Source organism: Cottoperca gobio, chromosome 23 (assembly GCF_900634415.1).
Source record: "Cottoperca gobio chromosome 23, fCotGob3.1, whole genome shotgun sequence".
NCBI lineage: Eukaryota > Metazoa > Chordata > Actinopteri > Perciformes > Bovichtidae > Cottoperca > Cottoperca gobio.
In genome coordinates, this window is record NC_041377.1 from 9,447,174 (window position 1) to 9,469,252 (window position 22,079).

The 22,079-nt window shown below is 42.6% G+C and overlaps 3 protein-coding genes across 5 annotated transcripts; 2 read left to right on the top strand and 1 right to left on the bottom strand.

Annotated features, from left to right (window-relative positions):
• The first annotated feature begins 645 nt into the window (after positions 1 to 645).
• Positions 646 to 10,938, top strand: LOC115028247 (uncharacterized). Of its 2 annotated transcripts, none has more exons than XM_029461885.1 (19): positions 646 to 765; positions 838 to 896; positions 985 to 1,045; positions 1,627 to 1,781; positions 1,859 to 1,923; positions 2,011 to 2,104; positions 2,604 to 2,867; positions 3,382 to 3,675; positions 4,135 to 4,386; positions 4,678 to 4,998; positions 5,099 to 5,217; positions 5,672 to 5,891; positions 5,978 to 6,133; positions 6,377 to 6,567; positions 6,902 to 7,053; positions 7,140 to 7,397; positions 9,567 to 9,720; positions 10,464 to 10,579; positions 10,798 to 10,938. In XM_029461885.1, exons 1-19 carry the CDS (start codon positions 734 to 736, stop codon positions 10,901 to 10,903), a joined length of 3,069 nt encoding a protein of 1,022 aa, XP_029317745.1. In that variant the 5' UTR covers positions 646 to 733; the 3' UTR covers positions 10,904 to 10,938. The 2 variants fall into 2 exon arrangements, with proteins under 2 accessions (XP_029317745.1, XP_029317746.1); XM_029461886.1 differs by having other exon boundaries at positions 5,678 to 5,891.
• Positions 10,939 to 12,284: 1,346 nt separating this feature from the next.
• krr1 (KRR1 small subunit processome component homolog) lies at positions 12,285 to 16,902 on the top strand. The gene is made up of 10 exons (XM_029461887.1): positions 12,285 to 12,440; positions 13,229 to 13,404; positions 13,602 to 13,736; positions 13,949 to 14,074; positions 14,515 to 14,598; positions 14,966 to 15,022; positions 15,316 to 15,486; positions 15,746 to 15,823; positions 16,037 to 16,133; positions 16,398 to 16,902. Exons 1-10 carry the CDS (start codon positions 12,365 to 12,367, stop codon positions 16,553 to 16,555), a joined length of 1,158 nt encoding a protein of 385 aa, XP_029317747.1. The 5' UTR covers positions 12,285 to 12,364; the 3' UTR covers positions 16,556 to 16,902.
• Positions 16,903 to 17,335: 433 nt separating this feature from the next.
• On the bottom strand, positions 17,336 to 19,953 carry glipr1a (GLI pathogenesis-related 1a). 2 transcript variants are annotated; one of them, XM_029461888.1, is made up of 6 exons: positions 19,752 to 19,953; positions 19,222 to 19,470; positions 18,977 to 19,095; positions 18,515 to 18,600; positions 18,179 to 18,205; positions 17,336 to 17,678 (listed from the first exon to the last, which is right to left on the bottom strand). In XM_029461888.1, exons 1-6 carry the CDS (start codon positions 19,920 to 19,922, stop codon positions 17,524 to 17,526), a joined length of 807 nt encoding a protein of 268 aa, XP_029317748.1. In that variant the 5' UTR covers positions 19,923 to 19,953; the 3' UTR covers positions 17,336 to 17,523. The 2 variants fall into 2 exon arrangements, with proteins under 2 accessions (XP_029317748.1, XP_029317749.1); XM_029461889.1 differs by lacking the exon at positions 19,752 to 19,953 and adding an exon at positions 19,589 to 19,733.
• Between the last annotated feature and the right edge of the window lie 2,126 nt (positions 19,954 to 22,079).

Genomic DNA, 22,079 nt, shown 5'->3' on the forward strand with positions numbered 1-22,079 from the left:
GAGACTGCTTACTTGTGACTCCAATTTAGCTTGTTGTTAAGATTCATCAGACAAAAGCTGCTCTGTCTGATTGCTGAGTGGCGTCCGGCAGAGCCTGGAAAGGACACTGGAAAGGAGCTCTAATGGAGGACAAGTCGTCTTTCCTTTGCTTAATATAATCAAGTCAAACACAGACGTGAATGCGGATAATACAGCAGGATAAATCAGTCTTACATGCAGGTTGATCAGTTACTGTTCTTTAATTGTAACATATATGTTTATGAACTTCTAAATTGCGGATGGTGGACTGAACATTTCATTAAGGTGCACAGCGCCACCTACAGGCCGTCTGCACCACAACATGAAGGGTCAGGATGAGGGGCACGGACAGAAAATAAAAGTTACACACAATTATTTCTATTTTTACGTCTTTTTTGTTGCTGGTTTCTTATGAAATACTGAACATATTTATTAATCTGAGCGGGGAAACTGCTTCCTTATGTCTTCATTTAAACCCACATTACAGGATTACAGGACTCAACAACTCTTTGCTTTACTTTATGGCCCACTGACGATCATAGACAATCATTTTGAGCATTATTTCGTCATGAACTTTCCACAGTAACAATAAAAAAACTCTATTAGTTTGATGATAAAAAGGATTCCCCTGTCAGCAGGTGCGTGAACGCAGCGCGCACCTGTCACTCATTAGGAGTCTGACGTGTCCAGTCAAACCCTGACTTTAATAAACAACATGCTTTGCTTTGCTACAATTACAAAGACAATGTAAGAAACACAAGAGTCGGTTTGATACAATTATGCCACATTCAGCGGATTAATCAGCTTTTGTATTTTCAGGAACTCCTTACAGTTTTCGTTGATCCTTTTCATACTAGTGCCTCACACTATATCGTTTGGTGAGTAGCTCACTGCACCGACATATCGCAGGTCAAACACTGCAGTGCTACATGTGGAGATGTTATAATCTAATTGATTTTTCTGCAGGACGTTGCGATGATATTTCCTTCTCAATATGCTGGATGAGCAAAAACGATGTTCTGGAAAGGTAAACACAAGAAAAGCACGTGTTTAGCACGTGTAGCACAATGCCTCTAATTGTTCTCTGCTGTGTGACGAGAACTTCACCCCAAACTACATTTACAAAAACACTATTTAGTGTTTCTCTACTAATCTGGAATCTGGATGTAAAACATTAAGAGATGTTATCACTCATTATATATTCCTGCTACATTCGGCGAACATTATGTTTAATCTTTATTTAATCTCATTTTCACACAGTTATGAAAAAGTGTAGAAACAAAGGCTAACAGCTGTAATGTAACCAGATGAAGAAGAACTATGTTTGGAGTTATCCTTAAATATGTGGATATCTGAATGGGATCTTCCCACATGATTGTGAACATGCTATTCTTAAACCACAGGATAAACAGTGTAACAGCCTCCACTCCTCCAGGGTAGGAGGTTATATAATATATTATATTATATTATATTGTATATTAAAGTGAAGAGTGTCGGGTAAAGGGAAAGGTTGTTACTAGGTGTGTCTGTGCTGATGAGCAGGTTAACATTAAACAGATTTCAGATGACCTTCATGTACCGATGCTTCATTATTGTCCATCCCTGTAGGAGGAATGGAAACATATGGCTCAATGACACAGCACTAAAATCCATCAGCAAGGTGGGTAAAGTTACCTCGCTGACGGTGTCCCAAGCTGTTGAAAACAAGCTCACCCTTCAGTATGGAGGTTCTGTTCAGGCATGGACTTTTAGGATCAGCCCACGTGAGTTTCTCTTTTTAACTTTCTAAAAGATTTCTAAAAACAGTTCTTAAATGTTGAATTGAATGTGTTTATCTAAGGTACAAAGTTCACTGAAATCCGAGGCCAGAAGAAACCTACAGAGCAACCAACAAGTGCCACGAAGGTACTGCTGAACATATCAAAGTACCGTGTTGTACAGATGGTCGTGTTGGATCTCTCTTCCTCTGATGGTCCCTCGCTCTTTCTGCAGGGCTTCTTGGAGATGTTGAGTCCCTCGGAGGTGTTTGCATGTGAAAATGGAACATTATTCTTCCACCAGGATGAAAACTTCTTCCTTGCAATTGGTGAGTTTATGTTTGTGTGCATTTACTAAATAATTGTCTTTAATTTATTTATTTAGCTTAATGTTGCAGACTTTCAGAGTGTAGGTGACGCCGTGCACACACTGTGTCCGGGAACGTAGTTTTTTACACTTCGGTTAACTGATTCCTACTGTGAATAGCCTTTATGTTAAGCTAACCTAGCTGCTGGTTCTAGCTTCATGATGAACTTGTAGACGTGTAGTATTGATCCTCTCATCTGACTCTCAGCAAGAAAATGAATTATTCCCAAAATGTGAAACTATTCCAGGTCAGTGAAGTTGTTACCGTGTGTCCAAAACTCCAGACTGATGTTAAATGAACTGCAGATGTTTGTGTCCTCAGAGCTTTTGGTGACCTTTTAGTTTAGCTCCCCTTTGACTGCAGAGACGTTTTCTGAGCACATGAATGTGTTTGTCACGTTTAATTAAGCTTTAAGTTTCTACTTCTGTGTATGACTGAAACTCTGATGTGCTCCTCCAAGGCCACACGAGGCGTCTCCCTGTGAAGCTCGAGTCCAGGACCCCCTCCATGTTGCTGGTGTCGTGGATGTTGAGCGGCCCAGCAGCCACCAGCAGCCACACTGTGACCCTGTTTCACACGGAGCTGGGCTCCTACAGCGCTCTCAGCGTGGACTCCACCTCCAACAATCACTACCGCTTCACAGCTCTGGAGTCCTGCAGCAGATACGTGGCCTGTGTGGAGACGGCAGGCGCTCACTGCTTCACCTGCCTCTCCACCATCACCGGTATGCACCGGGGTCACATGACCAGTGCTCCCTTCCTCGTGGTTTCTACTCATGCAGACACTTCAGGTTTTATTTGTCCAAGTTTTAAGATGTATATCAGACACAAGTATTTTATGTAGAGCTGCTACCAATGATTATGAAGTAAAAGAGGAATTATTTTAAATGCTTGTTGGTACAAACAACAATTCTGAACTCAAAGATATTCAGGTTATTATCATATAAGACAAAGAAAAACAGGAAATCTTTACATTTGCGAGGCTGAACCCATGTGTGGCCGTTTAACTTTCCATGAAATGTTTCCATCAATTACCTGTTGATTTACTAATCGACTCATTTTTTCGGCACCAGACAACAAACGGTGAACACAGTGCAGCATTAAGCAGATATGTTTCTCTAAATGAAGGTTTGCTGGATGTGTAGATAAACTGTTGACCTAACGCTGGTGTATTGACAGCTTGTTTCATCAGTTGATGAAGCTTTAAAACACTTTGACATTCTCTGTTTGCTCCACCAGACCCAGACGCTCCCAAAGGCTTCGATGTGACGTCCTGGAACAGCAGCAGCATCTCGCTGGCCTGGGACTGCCCCGACAACGACAAGTTCTCCTTCTTCCTCCTCACCATCTTCTACCTCGGTGGGGAGGACCACATCACAGATGAGGTGATCTTCTGGCCCAAGGACGACAACCTCGTGTTCACCTTGTCTGACCTGGAGCCCTGCAGCAGGGTTAAGTTTGGCCTGCAGACGGTTTGCCAGGCGGGGATTGAGACTCGCTACAGCAAGATGGTCCTGAACGAAGGAAACTCTGGTGAGTCCTGCACCAGAGGAGCCCCACGAGAAAACACACAACAACAACAAGCAGGACAGTCACAGATCCAAAGGTCTCCTTGTGATGATGCCGTGTTCTCTCAGTTTACAGGCTCATGCAAAAATGCCGTGATTAAAGATCCAACTCAACAAATGATCTTCAGACAAAACAAGTGCAGAAGGGAACACAAAATGAATTCTCGAGACTAAGATCACATAAAACACAAACGATGCTCTTCATGAATACTTTTATATCTGTCCACCAGTTCTTCACTGAGCACATAAGGAGCCTCTGTAAATCACTGCTACAGAAAATGAGTCTTGTGATGTTTTAAGTGAAACTTCAGAGATTCCTTTTATGGGATAACTGGTCACTGCAAAGAATACAGAGTAGAATATGAAAAAGTAAATGTGAGAGAATATCACCAGCAGTCTTCACATCCTCCCTCTCTGCTCTCAGCTCACTCCAACATCCAGGCCTTACGTCAGACATCGTTTGGCTCTGACAACTACACCCTGAGCTGGGAGGTGAGGAACACCTCGTCCATCTCCAGCTTCAGAGTCTACCATGAGGGGGCGCTTCAGGGCAGCACGCTCCTCACCAACTTCATTGTGGGGGGGCTGCTGCCTTGCCAGCAGTACCAGGCCATGGTGGAGGCGGTGTGTGGAGACGGTGTGCTCATGAGCGACCAGACGCTCACCACACACACAGGTAATGTAGGAACCGGTGAGAAGACGACACAGGTTTTGCTTAATGTAAAGAAATTGGACGAATATAAAGGAAATCATTAAGAAAAGAAGTCTTTGATGAATGAACTTAGTGTGCTGTATTCATCTGATCCATGTGCTTGTTCGAGTGCACTCTTAAATCCTTAATGTTTCTGTGTAAATGTAATATGCCAGGCTTAACACCTGCGGGGTTGGCTGCTGGTAAACCTGTGTTTTAACGTCACACGCACACGCGCACACACCATCTTCCTGGTCTGATGCTGAGTGTTTCCAGGATCTCGTGGTGTGTCTGAGCTCACATATCGCTCCATCGACTCCACCGCCCTGTGGACCCCCCACTCCTCGCACCAGCCAGCTTTGGCCTTTATATATGAACTGTCTCTGGAGAACGGCACCATCATCCAGAGCAGCCGTGTCAACGGCTCCGAGCTGCGCCTCCCGGGGCTGGAGGAAGGGACGACCTACGTCCTCGACGTGTGGGAGGAATGTGCCGGACACTGGGAGTCGGAACACGCTCATGTGTATTTCGAGGGAACCAATTCATCCCTCGAGCTCCTTGTGCGGGCCGTCCCACGTGCTCTGGACTCCTCTGAAGGTCAGTCTGAGGCAGCGTTAGTCCAACACGACTGCTTTGGGGTGTTTTTAGTGTCAGTGCCAGTTTAATTTGATTTGTTGATGTGTTTGCACTTCTGTAGAGCTGTCGGACCCCATCAGCATGTATCTCACGATGGTCGTGCCCTGGTCACAGCCTGAGGAACTACAGGAGGAGGGGTCAGAACCCAGAAATAAAATGGAGAAGATTTTCAAAGATAAGGTGGGAGAAAGTTCATGGTTCACATGCATCAGTCATCACAGATCCAGTGTTCATCCTGATGTTCCACAGCGCTGTGTAACGACTCCTCTTGTGTTTCTGTTTGTTGTGCTTCAAAATTATCTTAAATATTTGAAATAGTTTTTGACGGCAATCTACGTAATGTGAAGTTCGTTCACATCGTTGCAATGTCGTGTTGAAATCTGCAAAGTTTACCTTTTAACTTGTATACTAATATTCTGTTAGAGAACATGTTAGCATTGTCACTGTTGGCATGTTAGCATGCTGTCATTAGCATTCAGCTCAATGTACAGCTCCACATGGCTGCTAGCATTGCTGTAGAAGGTGGCAGTGTGTGAGCTTCAGTACACATGGGGATCATTGTTACACTCCAGTGAACCTGGATCCACATTTATTTAGTGTGTGTGTGTGTGTGTGTGTGTGTGTGTCTTTTCAGCTGCAGGAGCTGTTGAAGGACTTCTCTCAGCCGGCCCGTGTGGAGCTGTCCACCATCGAACCTGCAATCGATCCGGACGAGACGGCGGTTCTGTTTGATACTTTTGATGCCACGAACACTAAAGAGGACGTTCCCCTGCTGGTCGAGGATCAGCTGGAACACATTCGCTCCCTGAATACAGAAAACATCTCCATTAGAGATGGGGTCATTCACTGGGACGGTAGGAGAACAGCTCAGCTTGTTCAGGTCGCAGACGTCAAACTAATAATCTTCAGTTTTATCTTATTTGCTTCAACTGCGTTTCAGGTCCAGATCTTTGTGGTTCCTTCAAGCAAACTTTGTGTGATCGTAACTCTCTGTGCATCAACACTTTGGGCTCGTACACCTGTGTTTGCCGACATGGCTTCTACGATGGGAGCTCTGTGTTCGAGCCTGTTGCCACTTCACATCCCGTCTGCAACGGTAAACTTCCAGTGAAACACATGATGCCTTTGTTTTGACGTCTCATGTGAAGATGCGCATCTAAAACAAATGATATATATCTCCAGTACATCCAGACAAATCTAATACTGAAGCTTCTTTATTATGAACACTGAGATACCCTGTGGCTTTAGCGTTCCGCTACAATAACTGTTACTTTATAAAAGAACATTTCTTCTTCTCTATTATCTGCAACACGTTTGTTCGACTCTTGTTCTGACGCAGAGAAAGGTCTCATCAGCCGATGTCTGAACAAATGGGCGACTGGTGGAATAGCAAAACCCTACCTGATGTCTTACTTCGGGGGAAAGGTTGATGTGATTCTGAACGATGGGCGGTGCGCTGTGAATGAAAGTGAAATGTTCTACTTCTTCCGCACTTCACGAAAAGCCTCTGAATGTGGAACTGAGAGGCGGGTGAGTGACCAGCGGAAGTGTTAAAAAGACTTCATTACTTAGTGACACACAGATGCTGTGCAGCATCACCACCTCATGACAACTGAAATACACATCAAGAGCTTTGAATCATCACTAATTAAGAAACTGTAGATTTGTCATATTTACCCAAAAAGGTTATTTTCACATTCCAAGTTTTTATTACTGAAAAGAATTTCAAGTGATGATTTAAAACTTAAACAAACTAGATGTTCCATAAAGGATTTTAAACCAATCTTTATTGACACTTGCCAATAGTCAGAACATGCCACAGGGGGTTGTATGTGTGTGTGTGTGTGTGTGTGTGTGTCTCCAGGTGAACAACACCCACATCGACTTCCAAAACACTCTAACTGTGACTTTGACCACAGAGAAAATCATCAGCAGGCGGGATCTAAAAGTCGTCTGGAAATGCGTCTACCCGCGACATTATATTCGCAACGCTCAACTCAGTGTGGACATGGAGTGGTGAGGAGAAGCATATTTAGTCTCTTTGTTTAAAGAAAGCATTGTTAAAAGATGAAGGACAGAAACGCATCCTTTCCTCGTCGTAGGCTCTCCTCCATCTTCCTGGTGCAGGTCAACTCGTCGGTGCCGCTGGGCCTGACCATGACCCTGTTCACTGATGGCTCGTACACCGACAGCTACAGCGACGCTGTAACAAAGGAGCTTGAGGACACCCTGTTCTTCCAGGTGGCCCTGCAGACCAACCACTCTTTTGCTTCAGATTTGCTCCTGCAGGTGGAGTCGTGTTGGGCCACCGAGGGCACCGACCCACAGGAGGCCGTCCAGGGAGTGTTCCTCCAGGATGGGTAGGTGAAACTGTTACTGACCTATCGGCTGCAGCATGCTCCGTTTCTCAGTTCCATGTCTTGGAGCAGTTCCGTGTTAACATTAGTGTTTGTTGCTTTGCTTTGAGAGTTACAGGACTGTCTCAGAAAATTAGAATATTGTGATAAAGTTCTTTATTTTCTGTAATGCAATTTAAAAAAACAAAAATGTCATACATTCTGGATTCATTACAAATCAACTGAAATATTGCAAGCCTTTTATTATTTTAATATTGCTGATTATGGTTTACAGCTTAAGAAAACTCAAAAATCCTATCTCAAAAAATTAGAATAGTTCCTCAGACCAAGTAAAAAAAAAGATTTATAACAGCAAAACAAAATCAAACATTTGAAAATGTCCATTAATGCACTCAGTACTTGGTTGGGAATCCTTTTGCACGGATTACTGCATCAATGCGGCGTGGCATGGAGGCAATCAGCCTGTGGCATTGCTGAGGTGTTATGGATGCCCAGGATGCTTCAATAGCGGCCTTTAGCTCATTAGCATTGTTGGGTCTGGTGTCTTTCAGCTTCTTCTTCACAATACCCCACATATTCTCTATGGGGTTCAGGTCAGGGGAATTGGCAGGCCAATCGAGGACAGTAATGCCATGGTCAGTACACCAGTTACTGGTGGTTTTAGCACTGTGGGCAGGTGCCAGATCATGCTGGAAAATGAATTCCTCATCTCCATAGAGCTTTTCAGCAGACGGAAGCATGTAGTGCTCTAAAATCTCTTGGTACACAGCTGCATTTACTCTGGGCTTGATGAAACACAGTGGACCAACACCAGCAGCTGATATGGCTCCCCAAACCATCGCTGACTGTGGGAACTTCACACTGGATTTCAAGCAACTTGGATTTTGCTCCTCTCCAGCCTTTCTCCAGACTCTGGCGCCTTGACTTCCAAATGAAATACAAAACTTGCTTTTGTCTGAAAAGAGGACTTTGGACCACTCTGCAACTGTCCAGTGCTTCTTTTCCATAGCCCAAGTCAGACGCTTCTTCCGTTGTCTTGAGTTCAGAAGTGGCTTGACCATGGGAATACGGCTATTGTAGCCCATTTCCCGGACACGTCTGTGAACAGTGGCTTTTGATACCTGGACTCCAGCTTCAGTCCACTGTCTTTGAAGCTCCCCCAAATTCTGGAAGCGACTCTTCTTCACAATGCTGTTAAGGCTGCGGTCATCTCTCTTGGTTGTGCAGCGTTTCCTGCCACATTTCCCCCTTCCAACAGACTTTTTGTGGATGTGCTTTGAAACTGCACTCTGTGCACAACTTGCTCTTTGAGAAATTTCTTTTTGTGTCTTACCCTCCTGATGGAGGGTGTCAATGATGGTCCTCTGGACAGCAGTCAGATCAGCAGTCTTCCCCATACTTGTGATTTAGTTTACTGAACCAAGCTGAGTGTTTTTCAAGGCTCAGGAAACCCTTGCAGGTGTTTCGAGTTAATTAGACTATTCAAGTGATTCGTTGAACACCCTACTAGTATACTTTTTCATGATATTCTAATATTTAGAGATAGGATATTTGAGTTTTCTTAAGCTGTAAGCCATAATCAGCAATATTAAAATAATAAAAGGCTTGCTATATTTCAGTTGATTTGTAATGAATCCAGAATGCATGACATTTTTGTTTTTTTAATTGCATTACAGAAAATAAAGAACTTTATCACAATATTCAAATTTTCTGAGACAGTCCTGTATGTGACTTAACTTACCTTTACCTTTTATTTGTATCTTTTAAGCGCCGTTTGGCTGCAAGTTTCAACATGTTTTGACGCAGCGAGCAGCGACACATTTGTTTTGCCAGTACATTGACACTGTGGTAGTGTTTCCAGTATAAAGTCTTTCTCTGTAGAATATGTCACAACATTTATTAACACTTCCTGCTTCCATTTCAAAAAGTCCTCTAGCGTTTTTTCTGTGGTAATGTGTTACCAAAAGGCTTTTATTCTGAAGTATTTGCAGGACAGTGTTCTCCTTTCAGTGTTATTTACATCTGAGCGCATGCTAAACTCTTTGTCTGTAATAAATATAAATGACATTAATAATATGGATGGCATTATGAAACAACTCAACATAGGATGCATGCTGAGTGTAGCTCTTAATGTTGAAGTTGACTGGCTGAATGTTATCCTCTCTGTCCCAGCTGTGCTGTCGACCACACGTTCCACTGGCTCTCTGTTAACGGCCGGTCACAGACCAGCAGATTTTCCATGCAGATGTTCACGATGCCCAGAGGGCTGCCGCTGTACATTCACTGCCTGACCAACATCTGTGCACACGATGAAGACTGTTCAAAGGTAAACTGACGGGACAGACCTGCTGACGGATGGGAATCATTTATATTAACGATTCTGGTTCTCAACAGTTCCTTGATTCTTTGAGGGGTCAAAAGGGGTCACGTGCTTATTTCACGTAGTTATAAAAACACATTTCACTCGTATGCAAAATTCACTTCATAGATTAATAGCGTAGTTTGATTTTGAGAAAAGAGAGCGATGGTGTTGTGACAGTTGTGGAGCCGCTGTACTGTGTGGTGGAGCGAGTGAATGTGGGAGACAAAAGGAGACTACAGAAGAGAATCTGCGGTCCACATAGCACGGCCTTTACCGTGTGTGTGTGTGTGTGTGTGTGTGTGTGTGTGTGTGTGTGCGCGCTTAAAAACAGCCACAGATATGCTTCAGTGCACATCGTGCAGAATTAAAAGAAGTCTTTCATGCTACTGAGAGACTTTCCTTCCCTGACTTGAGGCCTTATGGAGGTAAAAGTACTGGATTTAAATATACATCCAGTACAAGTAACTGCATTGACAACGTAAAAGTATTATAACCAGAATGTGTTGCAAAAGTACTCTTCAGACTGTTGGTGTTACTACTACATTGTATTATTATTGTCACTAATGCATTAATGTGTAGGTAATGTTTTCAACCATTTCATACAGGGCATAATATTTAAACATGTTTTCATGTGAAATCTGTAAGTAAAGCTGTAGAGAAGTAAAAATAACCACGAGAATCACCAACTGAGCCTCACTTTGTAATAGAATTGCAGCAGCCAGCAGCGCGTCAAGAGGTCAGCGAGCCGAGAGAGGAAACGAGCTGCTGTAGTGTCTGCAGGACCGCTGCTGGTCAACAGGACGTCGGCGGTCCCAGCAGTACTGTGAGTTTATGTCGAGGAGCAGATGCTCAGTCCAGAGTACTTACACACACTTACAGACTTTACTGCATCTTTAGCAATGTTCAACATATTTTACAATCTTTGTGCTTCAAATAATGTATATTTCATGTAATCCTTTCCTGATTCTTGTATCTTTTTGGCAAGTTATGTGTGTGTGCAGTGTACAGTTAATGACATGTCTTGTGTCCATCTCTTTGCAGGGGCAGATCACATGACATCGATCTCCATCGTGGCCGGTTTAATAGGCATTCTGGGAGTAACTGTGCTCTCAGTGAGTGCGATCAAAGCCATCATGACTTACTATGAGCGACTACGGCTGCAATAAAGTGTTTGGAAAACCATCTGAGTGTTCATATTCATTTAAAATCACTTTGGAAGTGTCTGCAGAAGGACGACTGCACGTGGATCAGCGACGGGGAAACTTAGGGTTTGAAAAAGGAAACGGTGGTAAGATGAGAACTATTTAAAGAGGATATACAGAAACAAACACGATGATCCGTTTGTTTCAGACAATGTTTATTGTAATGATTACATTTTAATGCAATTATATTAAAGGTAGGGATGAGGTAATGTGTATTAATAGGAGATAAGGATGACTTCGAATTATAGGCCTGTGTGTAAATATCCTGTGGTGTTTAAACTGAACTACATATCCTAAGATTAAAACTCAATTACTTTTGGATCCAAAAAGATGAGAGAAATCCTTAATTATCTCTGTGGCAGTGTGCAGAAGGCTTTGAAAGTGTATTCAGACCTTCATAATGGAGAATGAAATGTACTGAAGAGTATATGTGAAGTACTGCAGAACAGGATTGGGGATTCAATTTGCTGTTGAGGTGAAACATTGCAAGAATAAAGAGATCATTTCTCTAAAGAAATGTCCGGCTGTCTTTGAGTTCTCGCTTGCAGACGACCTGTAACCCTGCATCCTGCTGCAAACACAGACGTATCAGAAAAACCTGAATCCTTTCATGTGTTCTGCTGAATCCCTCAGACGACCACTGGCTCGGTCTGAACAGGGTCTTCTCTCTGACCCAGACCAAGACGTGGACCATGAGGGTGGGACCGCGAAGGTGCCTTCGCCGAGTACAGAAACTTCAGAGTGGAGAATGAAGACGCAGCTTTCAAACTGCATGTGGGGAAATACAGAGGAAATGCAGGTACTGCAGGCTTCTCTAACACGTTTCAGATCTTCTTTGTCCCGCTTTGCTTTTCACAGACGCATGTTGTGTAAATTATGTGTTGATCTCCACATAATGAAATGCTACACACGGGAGCTTTAAAGCGACACAATATCACTTTTGAAGGGTTCAACTGCTACAGCCTTACTTGTTCTGGTATGACCAGTAGCTTGTGGTGGCTAACGTTAGCTAATGTTGTCGTGGTATGTGTAGAAGTGTAAAGACCAAGCCTCACTGGTCCATTGTCAGCAAAACCTCTGTAGAGATTACATTATTAATGATCAATAATTCACACAATTCTGCTGCTTAAATTGAAAGAAAAAACCTGAACTTGCACCAAAGGGGACAACAGCACAAAATATAATTACAAAAATAAATGTTTATTTTCACAGATGGTTCAAAAGAACCAGACTGGACTTCTATTTTTATTTTTGATTTGATTCACTGCTCCACACTCCAGTCCACTAGGTAGCGGTAGTTCACTAAATCGTTGGTTGCCAGCCGCCAATGAACATAAAAGAAGCAGAAGAAGAAGCTGCCGTTAAACCCGAAGAAGAAGAAGAAGCCGGACCCTTCTCCAACAACAATGGCGTCCTCCATGACGGGAGACGGCGTGAGTGAAGCACAAACGGGGAAAAAATCGAAAAAGACTAAAAACCACAGTAAGTACTGTATACTGCCACTTTGAACACTATTATTTAACATCCAGCGACACATTTGTTGTGAAGCAGAGCTGAGTTTTGTCTGTTTTCTTGCCGTGTTGACATGTCAGTTGCGAGGCACGCGTGTATTAGCTTTAAGCTAGCAAGTTTCGCAAACAGTGCTGCTGGAAAAACAAAACGGGTTAGCTTCGTTTTGAGTCACACCAAGGTAAAACAACAGGTACATACCTTTTTTTACATTGTTATTTGTGCTATGGGTTAGTGTTTGCTTTTCGAGAACTCTACAGTATGCCCCAAATCACAGCTGTAATGTAGTTTCCCACCTCCTAAAACTCAGCACAGACTAAAGTTGTTCTCTATGTTCTTTGCTTGTACATGGAGAAACGGTCAAATACTGTGTTGTTAGCTGTCATCCACCGCTGTGCTTTGAAGCCCTGTAAACTTAATCCCTGACTCTTTGTAATTTAGGAATTGTTTTGAAAACGTTTTCCTTAAATTAAGAAAGCCATCTGCCAGTGATCTGAATTTCTTTGAAGAGGCAACATTTCTTCCTTCCCCGCCCTATACCTTTAATTTTTCTCTGTGCATCTTTGTCACAAAGCTGTAGTGCATTGGTTCTGCAGTAATTGTGCCACATAAACACCAGTGTCCTACAGCGAAGACTGCTTCACTCCTAAAACCAAACTAACATACTGCATCTGTACACCGGTGGTCATGTGGAAAGACCGTTTCTTCCATGTTGATGTCCCTGACTTTGTTATGGAGGATCTGATGTGTGTGTCATGCAGCGGATGATTCTGAACTCCTGAGTGTTCCTGATGGATGGAAAGAGGCGTCTTTCACCAGAGAGGACAACCCCCGTGGTCTGCTGGAGGAGAGCAGCTTCGCCACCCTCTTCCCCAAATACAGAGAAGCCTACCTAAAGGAGTGCTGGCCGCTTGTGGAGAAGGCTTTAGGAGACACAGTAAGTTCACTGTTTTGTCCGACATTGCTTGTTTTTATTACTCCTGTGACCAGTCAAAGTTTTTAACTTTCTAATTATTATTATTACCCCTCCAAAGTGATTACATTTTAATGCTGTAATGGCCATGGGATCAAAAATGGTGGCACTAGGATTGAAAGTAATATGTCTTTTAATGCCTGGATGTTTGTTCTTCTCAGCATGTCAAAGCCACACTGGACCTGATCGAGGGAAGCATCACAGTTTGCACCTCGAAGAAAACGTTTGACCCGTACGCCATCTTGAGAGCCAGAGACCTCATCAAGCTGCTGTCCAGGAGTGTCCCCTTCGAACAGGTAATGACCGGCTGTCGTGTGGGGCTGGGGCCCGGCTGGTTCCTTTTTACAGCACGTGTCATACAGTGGATTTAGTTTCCTGAAGGTTGCTGCTTTTGCTTTTAGAAACGTGTGATGATAGCGGCAGCAGCAAACAAACAAGACTGATGCGACTTTCAGATTATTTGGTTGTTTTGCTTCCTTATTCATGCTGTTTTTATGTTTGTTTCCAGGCTGTGCGGATATTACAGGATGACATGGCATGTGACATCATCAAGATCGGGACCCTGGTTAGGAACAGAGAGCGGTTTGTGAAGCGAAGGCAGCGGCTGATTGGCCCCAAGGGCTCCACACTAAAAGTGAGGCCCACACTAACATCCAGCCTTCAACATGTCTCACAACACGTTTTAACTTACGTCTCACAACATCCCACTACAAGATGCAGTACACTACAGGATTGGTGTGAAAGAAATCCAGATTATTTATGAGTTCTGTGTAAAAGAATAATATAAATTGAAGTTAATTAAGAGAATCAAATCTTTCTGCCCTTCACTGTTTGTGTAGCGCATCGCAGAGTTCTGTTCTAACCGTATTGATTTTGACATTTCACCTGAAAATACTGGTGTTTTAATTCACCTGCTCTAACTGTGCACACGTCACTCTTTATTTCTATAGATACTTTTCATACTAACATTTGTAGTGCTCCACGCAACAACATGTATACACAGCCTGTGGTGATAATTGCAGCGCTGTTTCTCTTCAAGTCATGCGTTAAATGCTTTACTTTCTGTCTCTTCAGGCGTTAGAGTTGTTGACCAACTGCTATGTGATGGTGCAAGGCAACACGGTGTCGGCCCTCGGGCCCTTCAACGGTCTGAAGGAGGTAAGAACTTCACGACGTCTGTCTGTCCACACGAGTCTATTTGTAAATATAAAGGGGGAGAAACTGACCTGCAGAAGGAGATCAGGAGGCGAAAGACACCAGTGTAGAGACATAAAATACCTTTTTATTTCATAATGACATTTTCCCAGAGACTCCTGTTTGTACTTGACTTTGTTATTTGTTATTGATGTATTTAAGAGACGTGTGATTGGCCGAGAAGTTACTTAAAGTGACACTGAACTGTCTAATGAAACAAATGATGTCTATGATGGAATAATGTTTCATAATTGAGTTTTAATAATTTCACAAATACATTTTAGACCAAGAACAGGAAGTAGAACCTTTTTTTACGTCTCGTTCTGTTCAGGTGCGCAAAGTGGTGATGGACACGATGAAGAACATTCACCCCATCTACAACATCAAGGTACGTTCACACGGCACAGAAACAGTGAGGCAGACTGAAACGCCCAATGAAGATGTTTTCCATCCTTGTTCTTGATCTCCTGACTGAAACAAATCTCTCTTGGTTTGAACGCCAAGGCTGGCTCAACCTGGAGCTGAGGGCTTATTCTGTTCAGTCTTTTTAAAAGAGTCTTTATCTAACGAGGTGTGTGACCTTTAAAACAAACAGACCCAGTTTGTCACGTTACAAGTCTTGGGAACATTCTCACATTCTTTTACCTCCCATTTCCAAATGTTGTGCTGGCCGATTATCAGACACTGATGATTAAGCGGGAGCTGTCCAAAGACGAAGACCTGCGGCTGCAGAGTTGGGAACGCTTCCTGCCAAAGTTCCGCCACAAGAACCTGGCCAAGCGCAGGGAACCCAAGAAGAAGAGTGTGAAGAAGGAGTACACGCCGTTCCCTCCGCCACAGCCGGAGAGCACGGTCAGAAGCATGCTCACATTTATGTTCACATTCGTAGTTAAATAACTTTCATCTGTAGAGAGCAACATAAACTTACAAGAGAACAAAGCTCCACATGTATCAGCACTTGTGTTTGATTTTATTATAAAGTTAAGTTATTTGAAGTCTTTCTGATAATAAAAAATAGATTGAATTTGATATAAACTGACAACAAAGAGGAATGTTTTCTCCATGTTATTGAGACTATTTATTTTAACATTGACTCTGGATCATCCCACAGGTTGACAGGGAGCTGGCCACAGGAGAATTCTTCCTGCGTGAAAGTGTGAAAAAGAGGAAGAAGATGGAAGAGGTCAAGGTGAGCGCTGAGGTTCATCAGCTGACAGTCAGCGCCTGTTCACGCGATGTCCAGCTGCGTCGTACCTGCTGCTTGGTTACAGTTTCATTGAAGAGCAGCTGGAGTAGCACGATCTACTTTAATGAGTGACAGACTTGCTTCAACTCAGCCTGAAATGGTAGGAGGAGGAAGAATTGGATCATATTCTGAACTGTGTGATCGTTTCTCTTTCAGGTGAAACAAGCAGAGGCTCTGACCAAGAAGCAGGAAGAGCGGAACAAAGCTTTCATTCCTCCGAAAGAGAAGCCTTTAATGAAGAAGACCATGAAAGGTAGATCTAAAGGAACACATCAGATGATGGATGCATACGCTCTGTGGTTACAATTAAACAATATTTTGAGGGAACATACAGCCCAAGACAGGGTCCTCTAAATAATAATGGTGGACAATTAATTGTTCCTCTATAATTTCACTTGGAACGGTTCATTTTGCACTAATATTATATATTACGATGTTATATATTTATATGTAACCTGTGCACTGTAATAGTCCTGTTGACCTCTGTTGACCTTTGTTGACCTTGTTTTTGTCACAGCTCCTACAGAAAGCAAGCTGGACATCGAAGCCATTAAGGAGAAAGTGAAAAAAGCCAAAACCAAGAGACTGGGGGCTCCACCAGTGAACCCGGCTCCCCCCACCAGCAGCACCACCGGCAAGAAGAAGAAGAAGAGCAAAACAAAAAACAAAGGCTGAACAGACTTGCACCCTCAGCTGTGCACCATGTGGTGTGTTTAAGGACTCTGTACGGACACAGGAAGGTCCTGCACAGTTCAATGGACCATGGACGTTTCTATTGGACTTCGTTTGTTAGGAGGATTTCCTCTTCATATTTCATAGTGTTATCTTATATCTGGAGACCAGAGCACCAGTGAGTGATGACGTGTTCCTCATGTCTGCTTCATTTGTCTTCTATTGTTCTGACTTTGTATAGTCGGTATTTATAGGTTTCATAACATTCTGCTCTCTTCCCGTACGTCTGAGTTCAGGAGGAGGCGACTCACAGATGGAAATGTAAAATAAAGAAGATTTTTAACAACCTGGATCTTGTAGGATCGTTTTAATTCTCGTGAACACGACCTCGCAGAACACATGGAGGAAACTTCTAATGAAACTCCAGAATGAATTCTCTTAAGACAATTTCCCACTAATGTCTAACAGGATGAAATGATGACTTGACCGGTTGGCTAAAGTCGTTTTGATGGCAGTGTTTGATGATGTAATCACATCACTGAAATATTTCTGCCTCATGTTGGCACGGTGAATATTTTAGTTTTGTTAGTTAACGCCATCAAGTCCAATATTCTCTCTTGTTGTGCTCCACCAAGGTGTGTGTGTGTGTGTGTGTGTGTGAGAGCTGTGATGACTGGGTTCATAACATTTACATTTCAGTCATTCGGCGTTTTCGCTTGTATGAGAATATTGATTTGTCGTAACTAGATGTGCAACACTGCAATGAAATGAACGAGCACATTGGACAGTTTGTGTGTTCACTTTAGTTTGTTAGAGACTTCAAAGAGGCTGGAGGGTGAAATACACTTTGACAGTTTGCTGTACAGCTCTTATGGGACTTAAAAACTATTAAATAAAATGTTCAGTTAAACTTGCATCTTCATCTTAGCACCAACGGAATAAGTCCACATCGTTCAGGCTCCACAGTGAATCTACTCATAGCAGAAGACATTGGGATAAAAGTGGCGCACTACATAAACTGTGATGAAGGTGAAGATGATGGCGATGGGCCGGACAATCAGGATAGACACGTAGTTAAAGCCCCTGGGAGCCGAGGCGGTGTCCCAGTCCGGGCTCCAGCTGTAACCTGCAAGCACAATTTAGATGTTAAGTTGGACTCTAGTACATAGAGGTAGAAACCTCATCTACAATATAACCCTGAGGATACAAATGAGCTTTAGATGTTATTTCATGTTGCAGGAGCACAAAGACAGAAACAGCCAGAACCTGCAACGTGTTCGATAAGAAGCACGTGGGATGTAACTGAGTAAAAACCAGCCCTCCGCCCTAAAGAGACGCTGCTTCATTCTCGGTCTCACTCTGACACACAAGTTACAGCATGAACATCATGTTGAAACAGATTGAGACATAAACTCATCAGGTAACATTTACTGAGGTAATACATCAAGAAGTTTTCTCAAACTTCCACATAATCAGACTTCTTTTTGCAGAGTCGCCCCGTGCTGGATGTGTGAGAATACAAGTTTAACACTTCACTTCTCACACCCGGAGGTTACTGTGTGTGTGTGTGTGTGTGTGTGTGTTTAAAAGCTTGATGACATCTCTGCTTTGAACTGTTTTACTTACTTTGCTGTGAATCTCGTTCTCGGCTTCCTGCAAAGACATTTAGACAAAAGGTTGAAATGCATTTGTGTTTTTAGGGATTCATGTTTTATGTTTATTTTTCTCAGGTTTTTGTAAAGCGTCTTAAAGTCTGTCCGTAGGAAAGCTGAAACATGGTGAAGCTTCTGCTTTTTTTTTGTCTTTGCTTCCTTTTTAAATGTTTGGTCTTGAAATGATTGAACTGTGACAACGCCGAGAAATAAAACAAAAATTGGCAAAGTTAGCCATAATTGTTGCTTATCTTTAAGACTAAAACTTAATTTAGACTCAGGATATGAAGGATTTGATCTGAATACTCACGGCAGAGTTTCTCCTCGCAGGTGCCTTCACATCCCGAGCAACTTTCCCCTTCAGCTTCATACGGCCGTTCTCCGACTACATTCCCCCTGCACAAGAATCATTACCCAAGTTAAAGCATTTCCCATATTGCAGGTAGCAAATGTTTGGTCATTGTGCGTTCCTCTTTGCTGAAAATAAACGGCTGTGTGTTGGTTCTCGGTGCAACGCTGTGGCTCACTGTTGTGTTTGCAATAGTTTTAGGACACTGGAGCGGATATCAGCTAGATCTAGATCTAGTCATGCAGGGTTTTGATGGTTAACATGCTTTACGCTACTCAACCTTGATGTGATTGTGATGAACACCAGCATAGTTTCACATGAAACCACGCTGAACCGGTTCCTAACCACAGCCTCAAACGCCAGCAGAGAAATGCTTTTTAAACATTAGCATCAGTTGAGTGTATTTGAATCTGTTAAACTTACGCTGTAGCATAGTTGCACACAAAAATGACGCTCTCTTCAGAAGCAAAGTTTGTGTATCTGACACCACGTGGACACAGCTGGGCGGCACAACCAACCTTGTAGGTTCTTGCCCACACAACCTGGAGACGGCACAACGGTCACATCGTGCAGAGCAAATATAAAACACGATCAGTTCCTTATTTGAGTTTTGCCTTTCATGATCTCTTGAAAACATTTCATTAAGTCTGTAAAGAACTTGCATGTACCTGCGTGTAGTGGCCACACACTTTAGTGCAGTCGTTCCTGTTGTAGTCGTAATGTTGTTTTTCATCCACCCAAAGCTTCACGGCTCTCGACGCATCAAATTTAGATGGTGGGTAGCCCGTCCATATGTTCTCTCCTACAGAGGTGAAGGTCGGGTGCACCCGGCGGGCATCTTTCAGGTGGGTGTTGTGTTCGAACACACAGTGCCTCGCCCATGCGCGAGCAGTGATGGCCAAGCCCTCATCCCACGTCTGAACAGAGACAAAGAACATGAAGCAGCTGACCTCTGGATAATCCACAGGCCTCACAATTTAAACAAGTTGTTCTTGCATTTTTTTAATGTAACTTTATTCGTGAGCATTTATTTACTAGATGGGATTCAAACATCAGCCTTCCAGTGCCGCTGCTGTGCCATTCTGAAAACAAACCGTTTTAAATCCGTTCACATTACTTCACATGTTGTGGTGCTGTGAGCTCGTTGAACACCTGTCACTTGATTATGGTGAGGAAGTAAAATAACCTTCATGCCTACCATGTACAGCATGTCCCTTGCGGTTGGTCTGACAGATGACCGCGCCCTGTTGTGTTCCCGCACACACTCATTAGTGAAATTCCCATCAGTGATTTCTGGCAGTGAGTTTGAAAACCCCCTGGAGTCCAGGATAATCCAAGCCCACAGTAACACCTGCACCGTGCTGCCCATACTTCAGAGAATAAAACGTGAAGGCAGAGAAGCTATGGATCGTGAAACACTCTTGCATCAGGAAACGAGTCAAGAGGAACAGGATGTGCTGTTTTTGAGAAGTGGTAAGAACATGCAGTGTGATGCAGCGAGAAGCGGGGCCGAATATTGATTACATGGAAACATTATATTTTTCGTCAGCAAGTTTTACTTGGTTGCTTGTTATTTGTTTGTCTAATTTGCATAACAAAGTTGCAATTAATTCTTTTTAATTAGTATGCTTTTGTTTTTGTCATCTTATTATTTCCCTGTGTTTGTTTTAGAGATGGAAATGTCGCTCTGACTGAAATATCTCACAACTGTGCAGCCAGTAACTCAGTCAGAGTGGACGTCAAGCTTGTGCACGTTCACAGGTTCACTATGATGTATAAGTATATTCTATATACTTATCTGAAAGGGTGGAAATAATTAATTAAATTTACTTTCATGACGAGACATATGTTGTGTACTCTGAGGTTTTTTAAATCAGTCATGTCGCTGCCATCATTTGCAATTTATTTAATTGTTTTGCAGTTGAAGTTGCTTTTTTATTTCCTTGTTGCATTGCATTGTGGGACATTAGTGCACAACTAGATATTTAAAAATAATGATAATAATTTGGAGAAAATAAAAATGTTTTCCAGCCCAAGTTTCCACTGTTATCTTACCCTCCGCTTGTACAAGGCTTTGCTAATGTCGAGTAGGCCTACAGTGGAGCGGCTCACAGCTCATGGCTAACGGCTCACGGCTCACGGCTCACGGCTGTGTGTCTTCAGAATCATTCTGGAAAGATGCTTCATAAGCTCTCAGCTGTAAATCCTGGAACACAAGCTGTAGTCACGTTTCAGTAAGATGTGGACACAAGATATTTTAGTGGTTGATGAAATTAGATTTTCTGACTGAGTAAATGTTTTTTACTCATGATAGTCTGGTTTTCTGTTTTGAAACATGTAATTATGATCTGATTATAGATCAAGATGAGAGGAACACGTGCATTTAAATACTGTTTACCCTGGCATCTGTCTCTGGTGAGGCGATGGCATTCTGAAGTTATAGTATAATAAAACATAACTTCTGTCTTGGACAAGGTCTCCTTTTTAATAACTTAGTACCCCACAAGTTGAATAAACATTGACACAAAGCATTTGTTCATGTACCTCCAAGTAGTTGTGAAGTCATTTCAACAGAAAATAGAAAGAATGTGTTTTATGTCCTCAGAGAATAAGAATATCTTGACGTCGTCATCGCCAATGTGGCCAGCAGGTTCCAAACTGAACCCTTCTCACCCAACGCTTTGGATTTACATCATCTTCTTTATATTCTGTATTTGCATAATTTGATCATCACACGGTTCAGCCGAGTTTGTTAAATATGTTTTATTAATATCTCCTGATGCAAATGACACAGTACAAACAATACAACAGTGTTTTTGCTGTTATATTTAAAGTGACCAGATGCATTTGTGAAGTGTCCTCGTAAACATTTTTGTATGAAACTCTTTAATACAAGTCGAGTTAGTTGAATTACAATCTATTAATGTTGCACAGCAGACAAAGCCGGATTCATTTTCAGCATAAGTGCTACGATGACTGGTCATGAGTAGAATCATCAATCTCCCTTTCCGGCTGAGTAATAGCGTCCTCACAGACTGCTACACAAAGTAGGAAGTTTGAAACCCTTTCAGAATATGTTGGATTATGTTTTTCTGTTTCAACTTCAGCAGCACGAGGCCAGAGGAGACATGTTGTGTGATTGAGTGAAACATTTTCAACAGTATCAGATATAGATATTTAGGGAGAGACTCCGCTACACGCTTATCGTTTCTGACCCGTAACTCTCATTATAATGAGTTACTCTATAGAGCAGGGTTCGGGAACCTTTTTGGCTGGGAGAGCCATAAAAGCCAAGTATTTTTTTTATGTATTTCCTTTTGAATGCAACTTTATGCGTGCATTTTTAATACAACACGTCTCTGAGTACTAATAGCGGTATCAGTGTTGCATTGAACAGGTGCTCTTTTATTAAATAAACTAAACGCTTACGTTATTTATCTCATTTATGTGCACGTTTCAGTGTTTACTGCACGGGTGTCAAACTCAAGGCAATTATATCCGGCCGAGAGAAAATATCATATGTCTG

What these genes read in the sequence shown, in the direction of transcription:
- LOC115028247 (XM_029461885.1), top strand. Translation starts at nt 734, where the DNA reads ATGCTTTGCTTTGCTACAATTACAAAGACAAT. An exon ending in CCTGAACGAAGGAAACTCTG is followed by an intron (nt 3,676 to 4,134) that starts GTGAGTCCTGCA and finishes CTCTGCTCTCAG; the next exon opens with CTCACTCCAACATCCAGGCC. An exon ending in GGAGTGTTCCTCCAGGATGG is followed by an intron (nt 7,398 to 9,566) that starts GTAGGTGAAACT and finishes TCTCTGTCCCAG; the next exon opens with CTGTGCTGTCGACCACACGT.
- krr1 (XM_029461887.1), top strand. Translation starts at nt 12,365, where the DNA reads ATGGCGTCCTCCATGACGGGAGACGGCGTGAGTGAAGCACAAACGGGG. An exon ending in CCTTCAACGGTCTGAAGGAG is followed by an intron (nt 14,599 to 14,965) that starts GTAAGAACTTCA and finishes CGTTCTGTTCAG; the next exon opens with GTGCGCAAAGTGGTGATGGA. An exon ending in CGCCACAGCCGGAGAGCACG is followed by an intron (nt 15,487 to 15,745) that starts GTCAGAAGCATG and finishes ATCATCCCACAG; the next exon opens with GTTGACAGGGAGCTGGCCAC.
- glipr1a (XM_029461888.1), bottom strand. Translation starts at nt 19,922, where the DNA reads ATGGGCAGCACGGTGCAGGTGTTACTGTGGGCTTGGATTATCCTGGAC. An exon ending in CTGCGAGGAGAAACTCTGCC is followed by an intron (nt 18,206 to 18,514) that starts GTGAGTATTCAG and finishes ATGTCTTTGCAG; the next exon opens with GAAGCCGAGAACGAGATTCA. An exon ending in AGAACGAGATTCACAGCAAA is followed by an intron (nt 17,679 to 18,178) that starts GTAAGTAAAACA and finishes TTGTGCTTGCAG; the next exon opens with GTTACAGCTGGAGCCCGGAC.